The sequence below is a fragment of the Oncorhynchus clarkii genome, chromosome 4 (genome assembly GCF_045791955.1).
Source record: "Oncorhynchus clarkii lewisi isolate Uvic-CL-2024 chromosome 4, UVic_Ocla_1.0, whole genome shotgun sequence".
NCBI classification, from domain to species: domain Eukaryota; kingdom Metazoa; phylum Chordata; class Actinopteri; order Salmoniformes; family Salmonidae; genus Oncorhynchus; species Oncorhynchus clarkii.
Genome location: NC_092150.1, coordinates 10,209,855 through 10,224,248, shown reverse-complemented (window position 1 = coordinate 10,224,248; position 14,394 = coordinate 10,209,855). Strand labels below are relative to the sequence as shown.

The window sequence follows — 14,394 nt, the reverse complement described above, 5'->3', positions numbered from 1 at the left end:
CCATTGTTGTAACCTTCCCATCTTCAACCAAGTGGTAAACTAGGAAAATTAAGTTTATTTCAGTTGTACGGAATGATTGTCAAATAGATAAATTGCTATAATAGCAGGATTCCATTTTTCTGATGATAAAACCAGCGGAAGGTGAAATAGTCTTGAAAAATGATGGCAGCAATCAGGACTAAGAGTAAACTTCGACATCCGCTTCACGGAGCAGTAAATCAGTGGCCAATAATGGTTGCTATTAAGATGACTGTGTGCGTGATTTTATCAGTATTGATGGTTTAACAAAAGATCCATCGATGGATTCAATTGGCCCCTAAATGTTTAATAAAGACATTTAATCACTTCAAATTTGACAAGACTGTAAAACACAAATTATGAATCAAAAGTTCCCATATGTCTACATTCCTTGATTATAAAATAATGTATTTAGATACAGCCAGACTAAGGTTTCATTAATATTAAAAATATACAACTATGTGAGATGTTTTGTCACCATACAACATTACACCAGACCACTTCAGAAGTCAAGGAAGTGACCTCGTTTCTTCTTCCTGTGGTAGTCCCTCCTTTTCCTGTTCAGCCAAGCGAGACTGTTCCCTTTCGCTCTGTCCTGGGTCAGCGTGGGGAAGGCTTGGCTGGGAAACACCTCCCTCAGCTTGGACAGGAAGAACACCTCCAGGTTACGGCCTGCGTTGGCGACCTCAGAATCCGGCTACAGGTCAAGAGTTCAGATGTCATGAAGGGAGCTGCAGAGTTCAACTTTCAACACAATGAAGGAGAATTTATGTACAAAACAAAAAAAATCTAAAGCTGTGTTCCTGGCTCCTATATGTCTATGGGAAAATCTCTATGGCTTATTGGCAATAAAAAAAATATAGGTATAGTTTTAGTTTCTGGAAATTGAATATTATCTTAACATTAACAAAATATTTTTAAAATAACAAAATAATGATTTAATTCATATGGATTTGACCTACATAATTGAAAGTTGCACAGTTCCTGAACATGAGTAGGACGTCGTCCACAAACTGCTGGGCTGTGAAGTAGTGAAGAGTGTTCCTCTGGTCCAGCTTCCTCCTGATCACTGATAGGTCCATCGGCCTCTTGATGATCTGGTAGTAATGACGAGCCTGGAGCCCAATCACAGAGTCAATTTAATTTTATCACAATATAACAATAAGATGGTGCGCGCCGAAGAGGATGGCTGATGTTTTACATGCTCCTGATCAGTTGTGCTCTTGTGTTATTGTTTTTGCATTGTTTGTAACTTATTTGTTTACTTATTTTGTACATAATGTTTCTGCTACCATCTCTTATGACTGAAAATAACTTCTGGACATCAGAACAGTGATTACTCACAACGATGAGCTTTTTTCTTTAACAAGTCTGATGAGAAGGATATACTGCTCTCCCGGGAACAGGCCCAAATCCCCGTAATTTGCGTGAAGAGACGACGGAGAAAGAGGACAGAGGATGGGCTGTCTTCTGAGAATCCGTAGGCGAGCGAGTAAACTCCCACTGCCTTCTGTTCTACTTGCTAACATGTAATCATTGGAAAATAAAATGTAGGACCCACCATTACGATTATCCTACCAACGGGACCTTAAGAACTGTAATATCTTATGTTTCACAGAGTCGTGGCTGAACGACGACACGGACAATACAGAGCTGGCGGGATTTTCCATGCACCGCCAGAACAGAGATGCTACGTCTGGTAAGACAAGGGGTGGGCTTGTGTGTCTTTTTGTCAATAACAGCTGGTGCGCAATGTCTAATATTAAAGAAGTCTCTTTTCTTTAAAAAACAAGGACATTTCTAAGTAACCCAAAACTTTTGAATGGTAGTGTAGGTCCTGGATGGCAGGAAACTTGGCCCCAGTGATGTACTGGGCTGTACGCACTACCCTCTGTTGCACCATAGGGTCAGATGCCGAGTAGTTGCCATACCAGGTAGTGATGCAACAGCTCAGGTTGCTCTCAATGGTGCAGCTGTAGAACTTTTTGAGGATCTGAGGACCCATGCCAAGTCTTTTCAGTCTCCTGAAGGGAAAAAGGTTTTGTCGTGCCCTCTTCACGACTGTCTTGGTGTGTTTGGGCCATGGTAGTTTGTTGGTGATCAGGACACCAGGGAACTTGAAGCTCTCAACCCGCTCCACTACAGCCCCATTGATGTTAATGGGGGCCTGTTTGGCCCGCCTTTCCTGTAGTCAACGATCAGTTCCTTTGGAAGTTTAAATAGCCCCGAATTAACAACAAATAAGGTACAGGTGAAAACAATCAAGACAAAACCAACAGAAAAGAAAAAGGAATCGGTGGCAGCTAGTAGACCGGTGACGCCGCCGCCGAGCCCCGCCCGAACAGTGAGAGGGGCCACCTTTGGTGGAAGTCGTGACAGCATGTGACAAATAAAGTTTGATATCATACCATATTGAATGAGATATTCTCTCTTTTAAATTTACAGCATGCAATGATCTAACTGTGGAGAATTTGTGGATGAAATGTTGAAGCATTGTATTGTTGGCATTGTCCCATACTTAAGTAAAAAATACTTTAAAGTACTACTTAAGTCGGTTTTGGGGTATCTTTACTTTTTATATTTTTGACAAATTTTATTTTTACTCAAATTTTATTAGTCACATGCGCCGAATACAACAAAAATGCAGTTTAAAAAATAGGAATAAGAAATAAAAGTAACAAGTAGTTAAAGAGCAGTAGTAAAATAACAATAGCGAGACTATATACAGGGGGTACCGGTTAGTCTAGGTAATATGTACATGTAGGTAGAGTGATTAAAGTGACTATCCATAGATAATAACAGAGTAGCAGTGGCGTAAAGGGGGGGACGGCAATGCAAATAGTCTGGGTAGCCATTTGATTAGATGTTCAGGAGTCTTCTGGGTTGGGGGGTAGAAGCTGTTTAGAAGCCTCTTGGACCTAGGCTTCCCGCTCTGGTACCGCTTGCCGTGTGGTAGCAGAGAGACCAGTCTGTGACTAGGGCGCTGGAGTCTTTGACAATTTTTAGGGCCTTCCTCTGATACCGCCTGGTATAGAGGTCCTAGATGAGCACGCATGTGCTCATGCATGTTTCAGTGTTATTTGCCTCGAAGGGAGCATAGAAGGGGTTTAGCTCGTCTGGTAGGCTCGTGTCACTGAGCAGCTCTCGGCTGTTCTTCCCTTCGTAGTCTGTAATGGTTTGCAAGCCCAGCCACATCCGAAGAGCGTTGGAGCCGGTGTAGTACAATTCGATCTTAGTCCTGTATTGATGCTTTGCCTGTTTGATGGTTCGTCGGAGGACATAGCGGGATTTCTTATAAGCTTGCGGGTTAGAGTCCCGCTCCTTGAAAGAGGCAGCTTTAGCTTTTAGCTCAGTGCAGATATTGCCTGTAACCCATGGCTTCTGGTTGGGGTATGTAATTACACTCCATGTATAAACCCAGCCATTTAATGGGTATTTACCAATTTTTTGGCATCACTGTGCCTTCCTCGGGGTGAGCAAGAGTGGGGACGACGTCATCAATGCACTTATTGATGAAGCCAATGACTGATGTGGTGTACTCAACGCCATCGGAAGAATCCCGGAACATATTCCAGTCTGTGCTAGCAAAACAGTCCTCTGCTTCATCTGACCACTTTTTTAATTGACCGAGTCACTGGTGCTTCCTGGTTTAATTTGAGCTTGTAAGCAGGAATCAGGAGGATATAATTATGGTCAGAATTGCCAAATGGAGGGCGAGGGAGAGCTTTGTACGTGTCTCTGTGTGTGGAGTAAAGGTGGTCTCGAGTTTTTTCATCTCTGGTTGCACATTTAACATGCTGATAGAAATTTGGTAAAACCAGATTTCAGTTTCCCTGCATTAAAGTCCCCGGGCCACTAGGAGTGCTGCCTCTGGATGAGCGTTTTCCTGTTTGCTTATGGCGGAATACAGCTCATTGAGTGCGGTCTTAGTTACAACATTGGTCTGTGGTAGTATTTATTTATTTCACCTTTGTTTAACCAGGTAGGCCAGTTGAGAACAAGTTCTCATTTACAACCTGGTATGTCGACAGCTACGAAAAATACAGATGAACACTCTAGGTAGATAGCGTGGTCTACAGCTAGATACTCTACCTCAGGTGAGCAAAACCTTGACTTACTTAAGATATTGTGCACCCGCTGTTTACATATATGCATAGTCCGCCACCCCTGGTCTTACCAGACGCCGCGGATCTATCCTGCCGATAGAGCATATAACCAGCCAGCTGTATGTTGATAATGTCGTCATTCAGCCACGACTCCGTGAAGCATAAGGTATTAACGTTTTTGATGTCCTGTTGGAAGTTTAATCTTCCTCCCTCGTAGGTTGTCAATTTTATTTTCCAATGAATGGAAGTTAGCTAGAAGAACAGAAGGCAGGGGGGGGGGGTTTATTCGATCACCTTCGAATTCTCAGAAGGCAGCCCGACCTCTGTCCTTTTTCTCCGTCGTCTCTTCACGCAAATGACGGGGATTTGGGCCTGTTCCTGGGAAAGCAGATTGTCGTTCACGTCGGGCTCGTTAAAGGAAAAACAAGCTTCTGCCAGTCCGCGATGAGTAATCAATGTTCTAATGTCCATTAGTTATTTTTGGTCATAAGAGACTGTAGCAGCAACATTATGTACAAAATAAGTTAAAAAATAAGTTTAACAACGCAAAAAAAATTAACATAAAAACACAATCCGTTAGGAGCATGTAAAACATCAACCGTCTTTTCCGGGTGCTGTCTTCTTTTTCTCTCCACTACATTCCTAAAGAAAATAATGTACTTTTTACTCCTTACATTTCCCCTGACACCCAAAAGTATTCGTTACATTTTGAATGCTTAGCAGGACAGGAAAATGGTCTAATTCACCCACTTATGAAGAGAATATCCCTGGTCATCCCTAAACACAAATAACTTTGTTTGTAAATTATGTCAGACTGTTGAAGAGTGCCCCTGGCTATCCATAAATTACATTTAAAAAACAAGAAAATCGTAATGTCTGGGTTGCTTAATATAAGGAATTTGATATGATTTATACTTTTACTTTTGACTCAAGTATATTTTAGCAATTACATTTACTTTTGATACTTAAGTATATTTCAAACCAAATACTTTTATACTTTTACTCAAGTAGTATTTTACTGGGTGACTTTTACTTGAGTCATTTTCTATTAAAGGCATCTTTACTTTTACTCAAGTTTGACAATTGGATACTTTTCCCACCACTGAATAGAGGAAGATATGTCAATAGACTTGGAGGAAGATGATTGGTGCCTTATTACCAGTGGGCTGACAGGCTCCTGGAATGGAGCACTGAGGACGTGGCTGGACAACAGAAGAGTCAGCTTCTCACACCTCTGCAAAGAAAGAGATACACGTAACTAAAGTCATACTGAACCCCACTATTCCCTTCATTAAACCATGGTAGTTCCCAATCCTAAACAGACACTGTAGCTGGCTCTTATCTACTCTCCTTTAGCATATGTTGGCGATGTGCTGTAAATCTGTCTATGCGAATACTTGTATGCTTGACTGCTGTATGACATGGAAAGAATGTCCTAACGGATACAGTGAAGATCATCATCATAACCCACTCTTTGGTCCAGGCTGGACAGTGTGTATGGTTTGCCTGCCCCCTGGTGGTCTGTCGAGGGATGTATGGTCTCACAGTCATAGCCCACCCCAGGTTCTTGGTCACTCCGGCACAATGTGCACACCCAGTCGCCCCTGTGGGACAGAGAGAGAGGGTCAGATTCATATTTGTTCCATTTCCTCATCTAATCCAGAGGCTTTCAGTATTACATAAACTGTCAGTATGGTTATTGGTTACAGAACACATATTGTTGAACATTGCCAACAATGCCAACTCAAGACCGGTTTAGTTTTGCACGACAGCAGGGCCGGGGTTATGTGCGGGCCTTCGGGGGCCTGGCCCGCCCTACCGTACCTCTGCGCCAGTCCAAATAAAATATTGATCATGTATTTGACAGAGATGCATGCCGACAGAAAGATGCATCAATCGAGAGTTTCAGCAGAGAGGAAGAGGTGAAGCTCACTCTTGCCAAAATCTGCCCAGAATAAGCCCAATGAGTTTCTTAGCCTTTTGTGAGCTAAATCTGCCCAGAATAAGCACAATGAGTTTCTTAGGAATTATATGCAGATCCAGGGGTGCAACTTTAGTTTTAGAAGTGGGGGAGACCAATTATTATTATTTTATTTTTCTATTTTTCAGTTGGATAAACACTCCAAACAGCCTTCCCGACCGCTCGGAGGCATCTGCATGGTCCTAAAGCACACCGTTGCCTCGTTTTGTATCACATTCCAAGGATAAAGCTGGGTGGGGGACAAAAATGCAATTTCCGAATGTTTGGGGGACATGTGAAAGTTGCACCCCTGTGCAGACCTAAGCTTGTCGCCTGCCTTCCCGCCTTTGGGACAACGACTCCCATTGTTAGGGCGGAGACATGAGCATCTTGTCACTCTGGTTTCAGCCTCTTGCGAATTGGAAAGGAAAATTGGCTGGTGCACTGTTAGGATGCTGGCTTCCCCAAAAGTAAATTGATGTTTGGCCAAAATTATAGAATTACTACTCCTGTCTAAATAAAAACATTAAAAACACTTCACCAGAGAGCATGACTTAGCCACAGAGGATCATTAGCTGATTTTCAACAAAAAAAATTGTGGATTGTTTCAAATCATAAATGTGTAGGTCTATACCTATTTGTAAATCCTTCAATTTGGGCGGCGCGTATGGCAATATGTCTAGCTGATTGAGTTGAGGCTGTCAGTGAAAAGCATCTAAAATATGTGTGAAGATAATGTGTCTTGAGTATCATTAAAATGTTGCAACAAGAAGGAGGTGTGTGGCAAAGATATGGTGTGTCTCTCTCCAGAATGCACTCAGCTCTCCAGAATGCGCTCAGCTCTCCAGAATGCACTCAGCTCTCCAGAATGCGCTCAGCTGTCTCCCACCAATTCTTTCCCGTTCATTGTGTGAATAGTTTGCCCTTCGATGGTTTCTTTTTCATAAATTCCCCATTACATGTCACCAGTAGGTCTAGTAAATGTACCCTTAATCCCTCTTCATTTGGTTACACACATTTCTGTTAATGCATGTATTAATTAGTCATTTACCATTCTCGGAGTGTAAATGTTATTTGCAGAGTTCACAACGATTATGAGTTTTGTCAATCTTTTCTTTGGAGTTTTCCATGAGCAATGAGTCTGGTTTATCTGTCCTGATAACACGAGCACGACTGAGCACGCATAGAAGTAACTGCCTTGTTTAGGGGCAGAACGACAGATTTTTAGCTTGTTGGCTCGGGGATTCGATCTTGCAACCTTTCGGTTATTAGGGCTACCTGTCGCCCCAAATAGGAGAAAGGCCTGTGTTTGTTGCACACCGCAACATCACCCACCTTGAAGTCTAAACAGGAGGCAGTCAACATTTTAAAACAATTCAACCATAAACGTAATTGTTTAAAACCTGGACTTGTCATTTTATGAGGTATATTTTACCGTGTTCCGACCATAAGAATGTTAAAGGGATTATTTTATAATCACTTCCTCATATGCAATTGAAACCAGTACTTGTCTCATGTTCTCAACTTTCTTTCATATTAACAACCCATGGGTTGCAGTTGATGTATTTTGGAACATTCACACATATAGCCTACTGCTGTGTGTGCATTGCTGCACTTATAATGGGAAGAAATAGCCTAATAGTTTATCAACATTTTAAGCTAAACATTCTGATCTGTTGCATCAGCCTCATTGCTTTAAAAAAGGGTTTGGATGTCTGGTCTTAACTTACCACCTCCACCATTAATAAGCTGAGATTCTCAGTCATTTTTTCTTCGGACTCACACAAGTCAACAAAGTCTTTAAAAAATGTTTTTTACATCCATTACAAACGATAGTTCCTCCGTATTTGAAAAATCTTTCTAACACTCCCGGCCTTGATAATCACCAAGCGTCGGTGTGAAAGAACAAACCACCCCTTCAAATGAGTGGATTCGGCTATTTCAGTAAAACCTGTTGCTGACAGGTATAAAATCGAGCACACAACCATGCAATCTCCATAGACAACTATTGGCAGTAGAATGGCCGATACTGAAGAGCTCAGTGACTGTCAACGTGGCACTGTCATAGGATGCCACCTTTACAACAAGTCAGTTCATCACATTTCTGCCCTGCTAGAGCTGCTCCGGTCAACTGTTGTTATTGTGAAGTGGAGACGTCTAGGAGCAACAATGGCTCAGCCGCAAAGTGGTAGGCCACACAAGCTCACAGAACGGGACCGGCGAGTGCAGAAGTGCGTAGCACGTAAAAAAAAAAAAAAAATTGCCTCTCCTCGGTTGCAACACTCACTACCGACTTCCAAACTGCCTCTGGAAACAATAACTGTTCGTCGGGGGCTTCATGAAATGGGTTTCCATGGCCAAGCAGCCACACACAAGCCTAAGATCACCATGTGCAATGACAATCGTCTTCTGGAGGGGTGTAAAGTTCATACTTCGACATACTTTTGGTCAGGTAGTGTATGATGATCTGATTATCCCAATATTAACAAAATTATTACAATGTCGAACTTCCCTAGCAATAGCTCAAGTCAAGACAGATAGAAAGGGAGGCAGACAGGCAGAAAAGAGAGACGAACGTGATTGAAACGTTATAGGCCTACTGCTGCATTGGCCAATAGCCTATCTCTGAGTTCTATGCGCTCATTTCTTTAGCCGCCAATGGATCACAGAGTATCAATGTGTCCATATGGCAGAGGCTAGTGCTCTCGCCATAGTTACATTTGAACTTTTATATTTTTTATAATTTTACTTTAGATGTTTATGATTAACTATGTGACAATTATTTTGAGAAACGAAAACATTATTAAAATGAAACTGTTCCACGAAAATCTGCATATAAAATAATAATAACTGGCACACAGATTGGTAGAAAAGGTCAATTGTAAGCTTGCCCAACCTTGAAACTTACCAACTACCTATAGTCTTTACTATAACAGCCATTCAAATATGCATGCACGCACGTGCACACATGGGGGGGGGGTTCCGTGTAAAAACAAGCCCACCTATGGAAATCAAAGGCACATCCAACTGATTCGTTTTGGCGCCGGGTCTGCGTTACAGTATAATACACATTTTCCTGAAATTGTATCTCCACATGTAAAATGTGCGGGATACACAAATATTCAAAGGATGTGAAACTCTATTTGGAAAAATGTTTAGAAGAAATAATTATAAAACGTTCATAAACACCGACAATGACATCTTAATACATACAGTGGGGAGCTTCGGAGGGGTGGTATGTGGCAGGAGAGGTGGTAGACCTTAGGGCAGCCATCGCAGCACAGCAAGTCACCCCCATTGAAGCACACCGCACAGAAATCCTCACTCTCCATCCCTGCTGCCCCTTTCTCGTTCTCAGGCTGCTCCTGGGACACGATAGACCCATCGATAGGTGCGAACTGCCCCACATGACCCCCCTCACTGCCCTCCCCATCTGCAGGCTCCCAATCAGATTCCAGTTTTGTTTCTGATTCCAACTTTGAATCTAACTCCATTGGCAGATTCAGTTCTGACTTTGGCTCCAGGCCTGATTCTATTTCCAGTGAATCTGAGCCAGATTTCAGACCTGGAACCAATTCAGACTCCGATTCAGACTCCAAGTCGAGTACTAGATCTGATTCTGGTGCTTGTCCTATAGGGGGCGATGGGAGTGCAGGTCTCTCCTGAAGGTGTGGTGGTTCAGTCCAAAGGGGCCCCTGTGTTTGTGTTGGCTCCATCCCTGAGGCCCCTGGTTCTGATCCAGATGACTCTTCTCTGTTTGCTGAACTCTGCTGGAAATCCAGACTGGACCCTGTCTTCAAATAGAAGACAGACAGGAATCTAAAGTCACATTTATAGAATTGGCCAATAAACACATTACTCTATGTAGAACAGGGAAAGGTCAGCTTGGTTGATGGGCGTGGAGGAAAGCCATTTCAAACGTTGAACCCCAGGCAATTACCGTAACTGTGTAACCTCTCTAACCCAGTGTGATTCGAGGTGGGCGAATCCTAATTTGAGAAACGTGCATTCATGCAACTCTCATTGACATTAAACCCTGATTTAGGAATGAAACGTCTGGCTCGTCTAATAGAGTAGGACTTTTTAAAGCACTAACGTATTTGTAACACTGTATCATAACATGAGAAAATATGTGGGGAACCAGGTGAATCTGTAGAGGTAGATACAGGGCCATTCTTTGCATCTTTACCATAATGACTTTGACAGCATGGGCAGCACCATTGAGGGCAACTTTAAAGTAGACTTCTAGGAGTTTGTTGGCAGTCGGTAAACAAACTGAAACGGTGACTACTGCCATCTGGAGTGTGCTGTCAGAACAGGCATAAAGCCAATGTTGGTGATTTACTTCCACATGCAGTGAATGAAATGTTTGCTCAGGGCTATAATTCATTGGCTGTTCCCTCCTGCTGACTTGTATGTAATTATATGATCACTTGTTTACCCATAGGAAGTGCCACCCAGTTGACTGTTTCAAAATGTTGAAAGTACTCAATGGCACTGCAGGTCTTGTTGCTACGTATGTTGCTAGCAAATTACCAGTCCCTTTCATCAGCACCCATGGTAACATTTCATGGTAAAGCATGCAGGCTTTGTGGCAAATGCGCCCTCTATCCAACTCTATGGTATGTACCTGTTGGACATGCTCCTCTGGGGTAATGACTGCCGGCAGATGCGCCGCAGCGTCCTCAGTCAGCAACTCTGAGTGTGGTTGGCGTAACAGTGACACCAAAGACACCAGTGGCGGTACCATTGACAGGGCAACTGACTGTCCGGGGTCAAGTTTGATCCTCAGACGCTCCAGACGCACAGTGGCTACACAGGAACTGCCCAAAATCCTCTGGGACTCTGGATGGATCCTGAGGATATGGAAAATGGCCTTAGTCTACGAGGTCCTGTCTTAAACATAATATGCTACAAAATAACACTGGCCAATTTGCTCTGTAGTTATTTGAATATGTTGATATTACAAGACCAATGTAGTAATTTTATGTCAATGCCAATGTATTAAAAAAGTAAGTTGAAATGTCTGTTAATTTCGCTTTACGTTTCTGTTTGTCTCAAACAGGTCTCGTTGCTATGTATGTTGCTAGCAAATTACCAGTCCCTTATGTAATATTTCATCTGCATTCATTTCACTGTCTTGAATATCCTGTTTTGGTTTGTACGGTGTCCATATTAGGACAATCACATCGATGGAAGTTGTTGGCTCTGTCCTGAAATGGACACCGTAGGTCTGAGCAAACACACAAGACTGAGCATTACTATCCAAGGGATGTCATTATTTTCTGAAACTGACTTGGCATACCTGATTCTCTCCAGTGAAGCTGCTATGGTTCTGTTATTCCCATCAGCCTCTCTGTTCTTCCCACTATGGACCCATACTGAGGAGATAAGTAGTACATTTATGAGAGCAGCAACTTTGGCATTCCACTGTATTTAATTCCTTTATGATATCTTAGGGTACAACCATGAGAACTCTGTATGTCGGGCTCTGTCTGACAGACTGTCAAAGGAGCGATGGTTGTGTCAGGGTGATTTTGACGCTGCTGAGGGGATGAGGGGGACATCTTGGCTTTGCAGATAAATGTCCAACCTGGCCCCATTTCTATCCCACAGGGCTGAATAGTGCCAGGCTACAGGGAGGCAGACAAAGATGGACCAGTATAATCAGAGTAAGATAAACACTTCAACTTCCTGTCAACCTAAGTGTAACACTTTCGTTCAAAGTCCATGCAAAAAAAACACATAAAAAGGCCATATCTCACTTTCTCTCCAATTCTCTATTTATTTCTATCCCCCTCTGCCCCTTTCTACATCTTCATTGCTCTACTTTCTTATCTCTACCACTTTCTCACTCTCTCTTTTACCCCTCCCCCCTTTCCCGTATTACCTGCTGTGTTGTCTGCCTCGGTGCACCTGCTGTGGTTACCAGGTTTGGGCCAGTAGTCTCAGTCTTCCCAGTGGGCTGTCTCTCCGTTGCTGTCGATGTCACCCGTTTGGCCATGGAGCGCTGGAATCCCCGCGGCAACAAAGTCGCCCGCCTTTGGGGCATGTTGCCATGGCGCCTGCGGGCCGCCGCTGCCATCGCCAGCGAACTGGATCCCTGGGTGGTAGATAGTGAGTTGGTCGTGTGTCTACATCTCTACAGCTATAGGCCAGTTTACAGTAGCAAAACAAATGTCCCAATGGTATGCCATAACGAAAGATGCCCTGAATCTACATAAGCACCGAAAGATGCCCCGGACTATTCACTGAATCTACATAAACACCATAACGAAAGATGCCCTGAACTATGACCTACATCTACATTAACAAAACCACCAGGTGCTGATTGTAGTCGAAAGAAAAACGACAATTTATGACATCCAGCGAACATTACCATGTCACGACGAGACGACAGAACGCACAGACGTCTACAGTAAAACATATATATATTTATAGCGATTCACTATAGTGACAGCAGAATAACACTTACCTCTACAATGTCCCAATAGTGCAACAATAAACTTTTCTAAGCAACGAATATGAGTGTGTGACTACAGAAGAACTGTGTTTCTGACCTAATGAGAAGAGTGGTAGTGCTTTTCCTTTTCTCCGGGACAGTGGAAGATGGGATGATATAGATTGATGTTGATGGATGAAGAGAGGAAAGAAGCAAAGAGATGACGGGGGAGTATCACGGTGGTCCTCCCTGATTGGAGGAACGGTTGACGCAAAAATTGTCCCTACACGCGACCTCTCCCCCCTGGCATCTCATTAGTACCTGGATTGTATTCATTAGAGCACACCTTAGAAAAACATTTCGCAACAGAAAACAAAAACAAGTGTTCCTAATTGGTTCAGGCAGCAGCTCACTATTTTTCTTGCATTTTGTCCCTAATGAACACAACCCTGGTTTTGTACATGTGAGTTTGCAGTGCACTGCAAAGTGTTCCATATTAATCCACCTACACGTCAGATAGTGGTAGGGGTGTAGATGGAAAAGCATCTCACAAGCTTGGTTGTATTGTGTTAAAATGTGAAAAGCCGGACAATCAAATCTTCAAGCTGCTGTCACCATTATTGATGATGAAGCACACACATGCAATCTATACTAACGCTCTTTAAAGCTTGCGGGTGGGTACCAACATGTTAACTTGGACACAAACAGCAGTATCTGGTCTTAGACTTGGTCTTGCTGTCTCTGTGCTGGAAGTTTAATCAACTGGAACTCCTGCTGTTCCTCTGTGTTGCCTGTGCTTGACGTTGTCTGACTCGAAGGGCCTTGTGCACCGTCATGTGCTTCAGCTGGCCAAATCGACCAGACCCCAACCCAGCTCTGTCCGCTGCCTTGAGTACCATCCCATGTCCATCTGCCTCTGGCTGCCTTGTAGCCTCTGGACCAGGGGCTGGTGAGGAGACCACAGCAAATGTTCTGGTGTGATCTGTAGAAGGCCTGGAGAGGAGCCACTACAGGACCATCTTAGGGTGAAGTCTGGTCCACAGGGTACGGGGATGATTCTAGACCTGTTCCTGTGGGTTCTGCTGAGAGTTTGGATCTGGGTGTGACTGATCTGACTGATTCTGGATCTGTGATGTGTCTTCATATCAGGAAAAGCAACCCTGTTGAGGATAGAGCAGGGAACCATAGCTCTGATTCAAGAGGGCAGTGGAAGCCAAAGAGGAGATTGCCTGAGGCTTTGGGAGACACTGCTACACTCCTCAAAAACCTGCCGGTTTTCTCCCTCAGTGACCAAATAACCTCAATGTAGACAAATCAAATGAGCTTTTAACCCAAAATGGCCTGTCGTGATTTAAATACATTACTTTTGGATATACACAGTCTACAAAATATTAAGAACATGGGGCATGGACTCTACAAGGTGTTGAAAGCGTTCCACAGGGATGCTGACCGATGTTGACTCCAATGCTTTACACAGTTGTGTCAAGTTGGCTGGATGTCCTTTGGGTGGTGGACCATTTGTGATCCACACGGGAAACTGTTGAGTGAAAAACCCAGCAGCGTTGCAGTTATTGACACAAACCGGTGAGCCTGGCACCTACTACCATACCCGGTTCAAAAGGCACATACATCTTTTGTCTTGCCCATTCACCCTCTGAATGACACACACACACATTCCATGTTTCAAAACTTAGAAATCATTCATTAACCTGTCTCCTCCCCTTCATTACAATGATTGAAGTGGATTGAACAAGTGACATCAATAAGGGATCATGGAAAGAGCAGATGTTCTATATGTTTTGTACAATGTAAATCAACTTTTTACAAGACAAATTAAATACCCAAACGGTATCTTATAAGTCTTATTG

At 43.2% G+C, this 14,394-nt stretch overlaps 1 protein-coding gene across 1 annotated transcript; it reads right to left on the bottom strand.

The window, feature by feature from the left end:
- Window positions 1-328: 328 nt before the first annotated feature.
- On the bottom strand, window positions 329-12,634 carry LOC139407491 (E3 ubiquitin-protein ligase TRIM33-like). Its single transcript, XM_071151286.1, has 10 exons — window positions 12,560-12,634; window positions 11,975-12,187; window positions 11,552-11,717; window positions 11,390-11,465; window positions 10,715-10,940; window positions 9,298-9,878; window positions 5,596-5,728; window positions 5,284-5,358; window positions 981-1,133; window positions 329-715 (listed from the first exon to the last, which is right to left on the bottom strand). Exons 2-10 carry the CDS (start codon window positions 12,167-12,169, stop codon window positions 521-523), a joined length of 1,800 nt encoding a protein of 599 aa, XP_071007387.1. The 5' UTR covers window positions 12,170-12,187; window positions 12,560-12,634; the 3' UTR covers window positions 329-520.
- Between the last annotated feature and the right edge of the window lie 1,760 nt (window positions 12,635-14,394).

Coding starts and splice junctions, on each gene's coding strand:
- LOC139407491 (XM_071151286.1), bottom strand. CDS start 12,169: ATGGCAGCGGCGGCCCGCAGGCGCCATGGCAACATGCCCCAAAGGCGG. Junction 5,359..5,595: donor TGTCCAGCCTGGACCAAAGA/GTGGGTTATGAT, acceptor CTTTCTTTGCAG/AGGTGTGAGAAGCTGACTCT. Junction 716..980: donor ACTGTGCAACTTTCAATTAT/GTAGGTCAAATC, acceptor CTTGACCTGTAG/CCGGATTCTGAGGTCGCCAA.